The sequence below is a fragment of the Papilio polytes genome, unplaced genomic scaffold, assembly GCF_000836215.1.
Source record: "Papilio polytes unplaced genomic scaffold, Ppol_1.0 DF824080.1, whole genome shotgun sequence".
NCBI classification, from domain to species: domain Eukaryota; kingdom Metazoa; phylum Arthropoda; class Insecta; order Lepidoptera; family Papilionidae; genus Papilio; species Papilio polytes.
Window position 1 is genome coordinate 494,730 of NW_013525124.1, and position 13,699 is coordinate 508,428.

The following is a 13,699-nucleotide window of genomic DNA, read 5'->3' on the forward strand; positions in this document are numbered from 1 at the left end:
TATACTTTCAATTATCTTCAACCTTGACGTTGGCGAAATCATCGAAATAACGATGGGGTCCACTAAACATTAAAAGAAGAAGAAGAAGAACACACACTTCTTTGTTGCCTAACATGTCAGCAATTGCAGCATATTTTTGAATATACCTTTCTTTAATAAAAAAGCCCTACACTTACGTCACTCTTTAGGCTGTATGTTTTTATGCCATTAGAATTAGGGGGTAAATATTTTTGATAAAATCCTTATGTGGGAAAGAGACCATAAGTTGCTGCCAACATCATGAAAGCTAGATTGCCAAGGTTTGTCATGTCATGTCATTTTGACATTTGCTATTGATAAATTGACAAATACAAACAATAAAATATTTTTTTTATAATTTCAAGCGGATGAAGCCGGACGGGAACAGCTAGTATACAATAAAAAGCAACTAACCTGTACAACGAAAGTTGCCAGTTTAGGTCTTGTAGCGAGATAGTTGAGAACATAATTTCGAATATCTAATCTCTGCTGCACCGACAGACTGGTCGTTGATCTGAAAATAACACATTGCATTATTTATACACCTTTTTCTTGTATCAGGGGGAAATCTTCAAAAAGATACCCTTCCTAGGGTGAAGACAGGGTTTTCTGTTGTTTGTACCCAATAAACACCCCTCGGTGGCCAGCCTCTAGTGCAATAGAAGGGTGTTTTGGGATCTCCGTGGAACTCACTAGAACCTTCGGCACTTTACGACACAATATAGGATATTGCCTGATGTTCCGCAGCCTTATGCCAACAGAGGACCATGGCATGGAACGATCAGGGTCCCCACCCTAATCACCAATGGTCTTAAGGGTCCCTAATGCTTAAGAGTTAACGGTTTATTATTTATAGACCTACAAGTCATCAGACAGGGTATAAATTAAACTAATTTTAGACATGTCACTACCTTGGCAATATAAAAAAGTGTCACAAGACATATCATAGCTTATCTATACAAATATTATAAAGTGGAACCATTTGTGTTGGAGTTTTTATATGTTTGTATACTGGCAGGCAACACTGTACACACTAAGGATGGTTTTTTTATATTAGAATAATATATAATTTAAATTATTAAGAATTCTACATTTGATGAAATATACAAAGACTTCACATCTCGACACGGAACAAGTAACATTGTAGGACAAATAGACTTTGTATAAAATATGGTTCAGATATTTTAAATATAATGATGATTAACTAGAAGAAAGTGTTTCAATAGCCCCACACCTCCAGAGCCCGGACGAGAGAAAGTAACCGTCCAACAATTTGTATTTTTGTATGTATTAAAATAACTCAAAAACTACTTGGACGATTTCTAAGTTTTTTACACTAAAAAGAAGCTATTTTACCACTGAGTAGGCTACATGTTTTTATTTCACATGGACGAAGTCGTGAGCAACAGTTAGTCTATACTAATACTATGAAGAGGAAAGATTTGTATTTGTGTATGTATGTATTGAAACAAGTCAAAAATTACTTGGACGATTTCAAAAATTCTTACCCTAATAAAAAGCTATGTTATCCTGAGTAGCAGACTATAATTTTCAATTTCACATGGATAAAGTCGCGAGCAACAGGTTATAAATAAAAAAAATAGCATAGAAAAGAACAAAGGATCTAATCTACAGTATGTTATTGTGTATTTACCTGCTGAGTAGCTTGTCTAGGGTAGTCGCTGCCAATAACTGGGAGTAGCTGGAGTCAGCTCGCTCCAGCAATGCTTGACACTTGCTTAGGGTGTCCGGAGACTCCTGTAAATCAATGAAAAACCATATACATTGCAAGATTTGATATTTAAGAGGAAAATTAACTAGACTTGTATACTAATATAATAAAGCGTAAACACACAATATTTTGTGACGTAGGATGTCAGCAATCACAGCATATTTATGAATAACTTTCTTTAAGTAAAAGCCCTACACTTATGACAGTTTTAGGCTATATATTTTCACGCTATTAAACATATGAGGTATATAAATTGGAAACACCTTCCCGTGGGAAAGGGACCATAAACTACAAGCTGTTAACATTAAGGAAGTAAGGTTATTACGGTAGTTATTTTGACATTTGCAATTGTCAATTTGACAAATGGACACAATAAAATAAAGTTTACATAATTTCATGCAGATGAAGCAACATGAGAACAGCTAGTTAGATAATAAGATAATGTTCTAGTAAGATTTGATATTTGCTTGTCAAATTTACTCGCATTAAAAAATAGGGTTCAGTAGAGATCCTACAAATGTTATCATTACATACCTGAAAAGCGACCACCGCCTTTTCAGCTTGAGCCCTGATGATAGGATCCTGGGAGTCATACAGCTGTTTGCACAGTAGCTCTATCTGTCGCACCTCCTGGACAAATGATTATACATTAAAACCTCCTTTACGATTTTTTGCCATATGCCTAATTTCACTCCTTATCCCTTTGCACTCTTTCCTTATAAGGAAGGGATGGGAAGACAAAGTGGATTTGACAGAACATAGGCAGGGGAAATATCTTTATGTGTATCTCCTCATCTGTTGATTACGGGTAGGCAACACATCTGCAAGCAGAATGTCTATGTGTAGCGGTTGCTTCATCTTTTCGGTGAATTCAGGTAACTGCTCACTTATTTGCCATCGTGTAATACGAAAAATGCACATCTACAGCTTAATAAGTTACTAGCTGTTGCTCGCGACTCCGTCCGAGTTATTTAAAAATAATATAAAATACTAGTCCATGTTACTGGCAGAAAAATTACCATTATAACGGTGAAAGAACTTTTAAAATAGACCCAGTAGTTTGTGAGTCATTTCAATACATACAAAAATAAAAATCTTTCCTCTTTATATTAGTATAAATTAGTACCAGGCAACATTATGCAAATATGGTTACATTTAGAAGAATATAATTATCATCAGCTTGCCTTTGACCCTCCGGTGGGATCTCAAGGGATCTATAGATCTCAAAGAAATTTTTCATGCATGTAGAGGATAGTCTGGAAGAACACATAGGCTATTTTTTTAAATACCACGCGGACGGAGTTGCGGGCGAAAGCTAGTATTACTTCGCAAGCTCCATTTAGTATGGTTTTATTTTTGTATGTAATATCTTTGATATCTACTAGGATGTTACCAACTAGAAATGATAATAAAAATCCTCACTATTTTATTTGAAATGACTATTACATTTCTCAGATCTATCAATAGTTTCTAATAGAAATAAAGGTGTATGTAGACTTAATTTAGGTAGTTATAAGGTTGTAATATACAAAATAAGATGTCCACATACAAATTCAAATTGTGATGCATTCAATATCAATTTATTTTTCAAAACTTTGAATTATTATCTATATATGTAATTTCTATAATAATATCAGTTCAAGATTTGATACATATTTCATAATGAGACAGTTTCAGCGATTTGATTTATGACGAAAATGCGACACATGACGGCAAGTTTCAAGGGTATATCGTTGTCAACACTGGATCATAACCAAAAAGCCGGTATTTTAACGCTGCTTACGTTTCTTTCGTTTATTCGATTCGATTAAACATTAAGTTGATTGTACGTTAAAAACATATTACTATCGAAAAACTTAAATTGAAGACTGCAATACGCGGTACAAAGTATCCAAATATTTATAACGATAAAACATAGATCGTATGAAAGTGTTAACTTTTAAATTAAGAGAAATTTATTACAAGATTATTGTGCAAATGTTGTTTTATAAATATGTGCTTAATTCTGTTAAAATGTAATATAAAATACAATATTTTGATACTCACCTGTTCTTCAGCCATCTTTGTTATTTTCTCGCATCTGGAATGACGTTTCGTTCTAAAGAACAAAGAGTACATATACAAAAGAATAATCAATTTCTGTAATCATCGGCAATGGACATTTAACGTTTCATCCAAGAAATATTTATAATTATACAATGTAGTTAAATGAAGTAAAACGTAATAAACAACCACGATTAAATAATCATCGATAATTTTTACAAAAAAGTACTTAAAATACAATAATTTTCTTAAATCGTGATTAAGGAATTATCATTGTATCGACAAAATATCGATTTAGATGAAATACGAGGGATAAAAATATAGCTTGACCAAGAATACTACGGTAATCGGAATAAAAACAATGAATTAAGGTTTTTACAATATCATGCGGATAAGCCGCACGGGAACACCTAGTTCTTGATACACAAAATGAGAGTGATAAGAGATTAATATCTTGGTCAAATTACAAATTTAATTTCATCGTAGACTTATTTGTATGCATAACACAGAAACATAAGAAATTGGCTCTAAAACTAATTTAAAATAATAAATTAATACTAAGAAATCTCAGTAACCAATCAAACTGAAACTTATGTCCGGTTTACACTTTTCCAGTACAGTTGGTTGGTTGCATAGATTTTTGCGTAGTTGCGTAGATTGTTAGAAACCACTGACGTTAGTTGCAATGACCAGTCGTAGATAGTTAGGAGTTACTGACTTCAGAAAGCGTTTACACTGTGCCGGTTGATTGACAGTTCAGTTATTCAGAGCTACTAACTGTCCTGGCCCAGTGTGAACCGTGCATTAGAATTGAAGGCACTATAAACCTGACTGGCGACTAACAACAAATAGAGAAAATGACGATATTTATTTATGAAAGAAGTAACAAAAGAATAATGTAACAGATCACAATGGAAGAAATTAAAGAAATATAGAAAAAACGTTTTTTTTAACCCAACTCCGGAAAATGTAGAACTATTTATTTCAAAATTTATACAATTTATATTTTATTCGGTGCCCTTAAATAAATAAAAATAATACATGCAGAAAACGTTGCCGTTCATTATGAATCTTAGAAATAGAACCAAAGATGTAGGTCTGGCTTTATTGAAGTTAGACAAATGTAAGTATCTTTTTAGTTTTTTCAATACATTTCAGAGTTAGAGATAACCATTTTTTGTCATTTTTTGGTCATAGACCACTTTCGTAATTTTTGATCTCATTCCCACTTATGTTGGGAGAGTGATTTATTTTCAAATACCTTGCCTTTAAGGGAAAGACCAAATTAAGTAAGATTTCCACTCAATAAAAATCCTAGGTGGTCATCTTTAAGGGCGCCTGCGAGGGTCCCGAGATCTCCAAAGGAACGCATCGGGACTTGGGACCTTCTGCGAGAAAAAAACTCACTTGTTCCGTCAAAAAATTCCAAAACACGGACTGTTTTGTCTGGTGGGCTGCAATTCTTAAACGATACTTCTAGATACGATACGTAACTAGATGGGACTACGATGCAGGTCAGCTTGGGTTCTAGAAGCACCCGGACTGGGTCTCTAACCTGAATCCTTTTCCGGTCCTTGCTTTCCAATCTTCTGTTCACATAAAAGTGAATCTTCAGTATAGTAAACTGAATTTCCGTGGACCAATAACTTGTAGATCCCTAATTTTAAATCTAGCGGATGTAGACGCCTGTAGGGTCTCCTGCCCCCAGGGAGTCTACCTGGACCACTTTGGGAATTGCTGGTAGAAGGTTTAAGGATATCGCTTGGCAATGTTTCTGAATAATTAATATTTCGTGGAAAGCTCCTTGACTTGGAGAAGTCTAAATTTTTAATTAAAATGAAAAAAGATTCTTTTGTCAAAATTTTCAATTTACAATAAAGATTTTTTTAAAAGAAGATTGATTATTATGATGATAAACTAACTAATTACGGATGTAAAAGAATTGTCTTATTAGCGTTTAATTTTGTTCACAGTGCCTCTACAGAAATTGCGAAAAGTAGGTAAAAGTACAGTCGGCGGCTCGAAGGATTCCACCCCAGAAGATGAGTGTGAGAAATGCAAACATGTACATGATAAAACGTTAAGTTGTGAAAACGATCTGGTGATGCGTGTTTCCTCTAAAGATAAGGATGACGGCCAGAAGGATAAGTTAGAAACTATAGTTGAACACCCATTGGTAGAGATGGAGCCTAGAGTTGAAGGCCTAGATGTGCCGCCGAAACTGTTCGGTAGCGAACTGTTCAAGCAGCCGCTGGACCGTCGACATCAAAAGAGTTTCGATATGAACAAAATGAAGCCGATAGACGAAATCGCTTGCAAGTTGATGAAGGTGCCCCCGTCGCAAATTGACGCCAAACTAATGGATACATGTCTCAGCACTCGCACCGTAGACTTTGAAAGATCAGGAACGTATCCGATAGTTGAAAATTTAGAATGCGATGTAATGGAGCATATCGTGCAACCGTTTGATAGTTATACAGAGGTGGACAAGGATACTACTTTCGCAGATAAATACTCTAACCTAACGCCGAACTATATTAGGAGCTACGATCTGAATCTGGAATCTGATTCAGATGAAAAAACATTAAAAGCCGAGAACTTGCATCCTGTACATCTCGATGTCGAGTTCAAAATGTCTATTGAAAAAGATATCTTGCACGATTTGAGTTTACACTCGTTTCCTCTTAGACAAGAATTTATAGCTTACAGTATGGCGGTGCCGCCGCCTTTGCCCCCCAATGAAACTTCTATATCGAGTCAAATGATTTACGAGGATGATATACACGAAAGATTTCGCCGCGACAAGACGATGCCGCCCTACATGAGAGAGTTCAAAATGGGCAGGAGGATGCAGGACCCGAGGATGTTAGAAGAAAGAACCCAGGAAAGCTATGAGAATTACCTATCCACATTATCTAGGTCCGCCGCAGTTCATGAACCATTAGGGCCGAGAAAAGACAACTTGAGCACCTCCAAGAGGCAAGAGATTCCCCTCTCCGAGTTGCTCCGGCAAGTAAGACAAAGAAATAAAATAGCGCAAGAAATGCAAAAGAAGAAAATAAAATTTGATCCTCGTCCTTTTTTTAGCAAATCCACGTGCTTGCCTCCTTTAGACCTGCGACCTAGGTCTGCGACTTGCTCGCCTAAACCTTGTCCGCCCCGAAAGAAGGAGGCACCCCCTAAGAAAGCTATGCCCTGCCCCCCGCCGAAGAAGCCTCCGTGCCCTCCGCCCAAGAAAGGTCCTTGCCCGGTGAAATCCAACCCGTGCGATCCTTGCAAACCCCCACCTCCTTGCCCTCCTCCGAAAAACCCGTGTGGCATGTACACTGGTAACAAATTTAAGGACACCATCACCTTGATTCTTTGCGGTTTCAATCCATCTAACATTTTACAATACGCACTTGGTTTACCCTTGCTACGGAGTTGTCCCCATAGTTTTATAAAAGATTCCGCAATCCGCACATTTTTTACCAATTCTATAGCGCACTCTAAAGCTTTAGGTTTAAAGTCAAAGGAATCATCCTCTAACATCACGTCCAAGGAGTCGTCTTATAAATTTTATAAATATCTCATAGTTCCTGATTTAGGAAAGAAACAAAGGGATATACAGCAAGCTTATTTCTCAAGGAGTTATTCCAATAATCCAGTAAATCCTGGCGCAATACAAACTATTTCTACTACTTCAATGTCGCATGCTGCAGCTCTTGGATTGAAGTCTAACGAGTCGTCTTCTAAATTCTTTAAACTCCTAAAAGTTCCTGATTTAGAAAAACAGAAGGATGAAGAGCAAGTATATTTCGCAAGGAGTTATGAGCCATGGGCGCCGATTCCATCATGGCCGACTACGAAAAAGGAGAAGAAAAATAAATTGGTTTGCCCCAAAGAAGGTTGCAAGGTTCCTAGACTTATGCCCAGCAAGCCCTGCAAGGAGTTTCCTTGTTCTTTCAAATCAGCAGATCGAAAAGTCTAAATATAACCAAAAAATTAACAAACAATAGTCAAATTTAATTAATTTCAAATTTATAAGTCAATAAATCTAAAAATAAAGTAAAATTGGTGTTTTCAATTATAGCTTGTTTGCAAATACGACCGTATCGGATTTCTACAATTTATCCAATGAAAAAATTTTTTTTATTCATTTATTTCAATTCTGCAAATATTTTTTTGAAACCATAGATTGCCTTTGGTAATAATAATCTTTTAATTAAACATTAGTAATTTTTAATTCTTTTACGCCAATGTATGACTATTGTCAAGTCTTAAGTGGCATAATAGATATGTTCTAAGAATCTTCGCATTTTTGTATGACTGTTCTATTCTCTATAAAGATAAGCAAAGTGTATTGAACTTGTTGCGAAGCTATTTCAAACCTTGCTTCATTGGATTATAGTTTAAAATTGAATGTAAATAATTAACAGGAAATTGATGCTATTTTCTAGTTCTATTGAAAATTGTTATCAATAGTTTTCTATCGTTTCTATATTTAAGTTTACATGGACAATAGCAAGAACGCAAGGTTCACACTAAAACTAAATATTTTTAATATTTGGTTAAAACAGCGGGTAATATTAGAAAAAATAATTACCTCCAAATCGGTCCACAATTTTAGGCTCCACGATTGTAGGTCACATTATTGTTTATACGTCAATAAAAAAATTATATCGTCTATGGTCACTTCAAAGGACGTTGGCGCGAAAAACAACTCAATATAACGGCCAATTTTTAGTATTTATTGAATAAACTACTATTATTTCATTATGGGCTATGATAGAAATAAACAAAGATCATCCCAGGGGAAGTCCGTAATCCCGCTAGACAGAGATCCAGTAATAAACAAGGTAGTTATTGTTTGACCTTGAGGCAGCCATATTTTTACGACGCATATGTCTAGAATTAATGAGGTTATATTTGAATAGTGCGTCGCTTTTTTGTTTCTTTGACTATAAAATGCAAATAATTATAAAATATTAGCTTGATTTCCAAAATAAAAATGTAGGCAGATGGCAAAATAATTTTTAAAAGAGGCCCAGTAGTTTTAAATCTATTGGTTAAATATAAAATTAATTGCCTTATACCTAGGCCTTATTGCCTAAGTACTATAGATATAGTATTGTGTGCTACCAGTGTGGCTATTTTTTAAGAGAACAACAGTTAAAATAAAGAAAACATTTTATTATACAAAATACTTCATTAGAATTTTTCAAATACATAAAAATGGTCACAAATTATCACATTTCAATACATAAATATTAGGGAGTAACAAACCAAAAATTACCACAGACAATAAATGGGACTAAAACAGGAAAATATTACTAGGGATGGACCCTTGAAAGTTCTTCTTCAGTTATCGATCTTTTAGTAATTTATAGTCAAATATTTATACAATGCTTTATTACTCCCAATGTTTTATCGAATTTTAAGCGACGCGTAACAAAGTTTCAGCGTAAACATCGCCATGTTGGTTAATTCCGTTACATCCGTAGTACCCAGCGTCAGCTTTCTTCACGCTGGCGATATGGACATCGGAGACCGTGCGGTTATTTTCATTAGATTGGTTGAAAGTAACGCCATTTCTGTTGAGAGCATGGCCGTTGTATGTCCAGGATATCGAAGCTGTAGGTACCGCTAAGACGGAGCAAGGTATAGTGACCTTTTCACCTTCCTTAGCAGCGATATATGTGGGAGGTTTCTTGTCGAATGATGGGGAACCTGGGAATAAGTATAAATATTTTTATATATAGTCTTCAACTGCAAAACACTAGGAACATATCCTTGTCTTTCTCAAACGGAATTCAAGGGATAACTGTCTTAATACCTAGCGTTATTTGTTCTTAAACTTATAATAATATCTCATGAAAGTTTTAACAATTAAATGCTTTGAAAATATTAAGCCGGAATAATTTAAAATGCAATCAAAATTTTAATTGATATCGATAAAATAAGTTCCCTTCCCTATCAAAGTCGACACTAGCGCCAATCAATCAAAACTTTCAATACTCACTGACAACAGTTACATAGAAAGTGTGTTCTTTGGGTGTGCTCTTCTCATTGTCAGCTTTGCAGACGTAGGCGCCCTCGTCGGCGAGCCATACATCTCTGATGAGGAGGCGCTTCCCTTTGCTCTTGTTGTACCTGGTCACACGGTCTTGTGGCGAGTTGTTCACATCTTGTCCGTCTTTGAACCAATCGGGATGCGCTAGAGGACTGTCATACAAATTATTAGAATACGAAATAGTGATTATTATTGTAATAAATAAGGCGTTTTATTTATCAACACGGGTTCTATTCATGTCTAACTCAAGCCTTATTTGCTTTTATGTGTTTTTTTGTACATTTTAATTTTAAAAAAACTCTAAAAACGTAGTCTCTGATTAAACCCATGAGACAAACTATCGATTTTGAAACGAACCTCAAACACTTGGCTTCGTTAGCGCTTTTATAATCTGACTTTCAAAATTCCAGTGTGACTTTATTTCAAAACGTTGTTACATATCAAAATGTAGTTTCAGTATTCTGCCGTTAGTGTTTACTTAGTGACTCAGATCACGGTTAATCTTACAGATAACTTTTAATTAGACTAACAATTAATATATTCTAAGCACATTTGTATTTATTTCTCGCACGTTATCTATTAATTAATGACTCATAAATAAAATACAAACATACAGTGACATAATGTGCAATAATTTGCATAGGAATAGCAAATTAACATATCTATAGCGAAAACTTAGGAAAACAACATGTAGTTTATTATTTCGATCGCGTATGCAAGGTCATAGCTTATCTGTTCCATTATCTGTGATTTAAACAAAAACAAAATGGCGTCACAGCTATCAAACGAGGAATACTTTGTTTATGGTTTTAGATACGATTGGAATTTAGGTTGCAATAAAGTTCGGAAATGTGAAAATACCTTTTTTTTTTACAAAAATTACTGTTTTATGTAAATAATAATTGTTAAAGTGAAAACGTATTTAAAATTAGTTTTAATAAATATTTATTTGGATTTAAAGATCGAATGATATTCGAATACTGGCCTTTTATAAAAAGAGATACTTACTTGCCGCCAAATATGCAGAACAGGTATGTACGCTCGCCGAATTTCAGCGTTTGGTTCTGATTCAAATATTGTGGTACAACTTTGCTGTAATCATGTCCCTTGTTCGGTTCCAGACCTTCAATATAATGTTCGGCGAGGACAACCGGCTTCGTAACCGCGGGAGAAGAAGCGAGACAGACGTATTTGAAGTTATCGTAAGTATCAGATTTTTCTACACTAGATATGTACAAAGTACCGTCAGGTGCAACAGTGTAACGAGCATTGGCGACTTCGTTCGATACTTTAGGATCACTTTCTAACTGCAATCTCCATTCGATTGTCGGTTTAGGGTAAGATTCAGGGATGGGACAGACTAATTTGAAAGGTGAGCCATCGATCGGCTTGTGTCTCTGGACGGTAACTTTAGGTACATTTATGTAGGCTTTTTTAACTGTTATCATCCTTGTGCTGGCGACTCCTGCGTCGGATGTTGCGAAGCATTGGTAATGACCTTCGTCGCCGTCTTTTGGTTTTAAGAAGACGATCGTCCCTTCGTTGTCTGTTTTAACGACGTTGCCGTGTTTAGCCCAGTCGAAAGGTTTGCCGTCCTTCTGCCATGTGAAACTGTAAAAGTTAAAATATTAACTCAACGGAAATTGATCTGCAGATCGGTTCGCATATGAGTAGATCAGGGAACCAGCAACAGATCACTCCGCGACTTCGTCCTCGTGGAATTAAGAAACAATAGTGACTTATGTAGTGACTGTAGTAGACTTATGTGTTATTCCAGACTATCTCCTACATCTATATCAAATTTAATCGGAATCCGTTAAGCCGTTTAGGCTACAAACACTAATAAACATCCATTCATCGATCTAAACTTTTGCATTTATAATATTAGTATGATTTGCGTAAGTTACAGGTCAGTTCATTGCAGCTCTTAGAGTTATAGTACATTACGTAGCGCCGTGAGCTGCTAATTTAGTTATTGAGCCACAGCTCAATCATTTGCTATGTGATGTGATCTTTTGAACCGGTTAAGAGCTGATTCACACGTCTTAACTTTAGACTCACAATCTGTGACATCTCTAAATATAGACAGGCTATGTCTTGGTATTTTGTACTTATTTGATTTTCGCCATTTGGCGCCGATTGTAATGGTTGGTTTTGGTGAGATTTGAAACTAATGTGTATTACTTACTGGACATTCTGCGAGCGGCCAGTGACGCTGCACGGCAACCTAAGTTGCTGTGAAGGGTCCGACAACGAGTACAGGACCTCGGCCGGTGCCTCCGACAAGATAGGGCCCTCCTCCACAGGCACGGAGGCACCTGAATAAATACGGTAACTAAGTCACAGGTAATAAGCAAATATTAAATCAATTTGTATGTAGTAACAAAGGTGAGAGAAATGTTGTTTATGCTAGAAAAAAGAGCTATTACTTTAGCGGGTAATTGAACGTAAGTTTTGACCTTTGATTAAACTATCGCATAACTGTTTAGTCTCGCTTTGATTCCTACGAGCTTATATAGAGGTACACTACTCGATTTTTAGTTGTACAACTAAACAGTTGTATTGGCTGCGAAACAATCTATAATCGCACATTTGCGCGATCAAAATCGCAAAAGAAATGGTTGCCATAGGAATTATTTTTAGTTAAATAGTTATAAAAAAACAAACTTACACATAGCAGCAAGAGCTGCGAGCGCAGCGAAACTTTTCGCAAAACTCATTTTTTATTCCTACAATAAAAAATACAAACATATAAAAAATTAAATAACATACACAGTTAAAAATAAATAAATTGCTACAAATACAGCTACATTTTTAATTTAATAATTAAAAAATCATAGACAAAATAAATAACTCTCTTCAATAATTAAAAAAAAGAAATTAAAAACATCAATTTCTGAACGTACCGTGTTGTTGGCGGGCAGAACACTGATGCACCGTGTTGCTGCCACAGCTTATATATCCCTAGCGGCCAGTCATCCAGCCGCAGTGTAAAGTACCGCGACTCATCTATGACCTTTAATGTATTTAGGATAATATTCACATATTGTTAAGAATTTAAAAAACATACAGTCTTTCGCTGATGTACAGATAAGTCAGTTTAAACAGTGGTAGTGCCCGCTTTAACATCTTTGCACGAATGGGCCGGCTCGCCCGGTGCAATACCACGACCACACAGAAAACAGGCGTGAAGTGGAAGCAATTCCGCGTTTCGTCTGATGAGTGTGGTGCCGGAGGCCTAATTTTAGTCTCTTTCGCTTTCCACCCTTTTCTTAAGAGGAAAAGATGGGAAGGAAAAGTGGATTTGACGGTGGAGGAGACGCATAGGAAGGGAAAATGTTCTCTTTATGTGCGTCTCCTCCTCCGTCGATTAATAGTAGGCAACGCATCTGCAATTGCGGATGTTTATGGGCAGCGGTTGCTCTCCATTTCGGGGGATTCAGGTGGCCGCTTGCTCGTTTGCCACCTTATATTATAAAAAAAAAGTCAAAGAGGACATCCAGAGTCGTAAAATAAAAATGTTAACGACCCTTAATCGACGGAGACATCCCCCTTCCTATACATCTGTCCTGTCCACGTTCCCTTCCCGTCTTTAAATTATAAGAAAAAGGATGGGAAAGGAAAGGTCCTAAAGTTGGACCTTCAGAATCATCAGACTGTACGCGGAATTACTCCCACTTCACGCCTGTCTTCTGTGTGGTCGTGGTATTGCTGGAGCCGACCCTATAGTACGAAGATGTTAAAGCGGGCTCTACCACAGTTTATTAGCTGATCTGTTATTTATTTTTACATGAGTAACTTTTAGGGCACAAAGGGTGAAGAGAGAAATATTTTTGCGACTCCGTAAAAATAAA

General features: G+C 36.1%; 3 protein-coding genes across 3 annotated transcripts in view; 1 reads left to right on the forward strand and 2 right to left on the reverse strand.

The window, feature by feature from the left end:
* The window catches only part of LOC106099974 (exportin-7-B), a 25,752-nt gene extending 21,888 nt beyond the window's left edge, over positions 1 to 3,864 (reverse strand). The window contains exons 1-4 of the mRNA XM_013278671.1: positions 3,797 to 3,864; positions 2,285 to 2,380; positions 1,673 to 1,776; positions 433 to 532 (exon numbers count right to left, since the gene is read on the reverse strand). Coding sequence (XP_013134125.1) covers positions 433 to 532; positions 1,673 to 1,776; positions 2,285 to 2,380; positions 3,797 to 3,811 — 315 coding nt within the window. The 5' untranslated portion in view covers positions 3,812 to 3,864. The remainder of the gene's footprint in view (positions 1 to 432; positions 533 to 1,672; positions 1,777 to 2,284; positions 2,381 to 3,796) is intronic.
* An 826-nt stretch (positions 3,865 to 4,690) lies between these two features.
* On the forward strand, positions 4,691 to 7,838 carry LOC106100036. The gene is made up of 2 exons (XM_013278771.1): positions 4,691 to 4,916; positions 5,767 to 7,838. Exons 1-2 carry the CDS (start codon positions 4,835 to 4,837, stop codon positions 7,761 to 7,763), a joined length of 2,079 nt encoding a protein of 692 aa, XP_013134225.1. The 5' UTR covers positions 4,691 to 4,834; the 3' UTR covers positions 7,764 to 7,838.
* Positions 7,839 to 9,167: 1,329 nt separating this feature from the next.
* LOC106100057 (hemolin-like) lies at positions 9,168 to 12,799 on the reverse strand. The gene is made up of 6 exons (XM_013278795.1): positions 12,752 to 12,799; positions 12,517 to 12,574; positions 12,034 to 12,163; positions 10,854 to 11,456; positions 9,795 to 9,997; positions 9,168 to 9,502 (listed from the first exon to the last, which is right to left on the reverse strand). Exons 2-6 carry the CDS (start codon positions 12,563 to 12,565, stop codon positions 9,210 to 9,212), a joined length of 1,278 nt encoding a protein of 425 aa, XP_013134249.1. The 5' UTR covers positions 12,566 to 12,574; positions 12,752 to 12,799; the 3' UTR covers positions 9,168 to 9,209.
* Between the last annotated feature and the right edge of the window lie 900 nt (positions 12,800 to 13,699).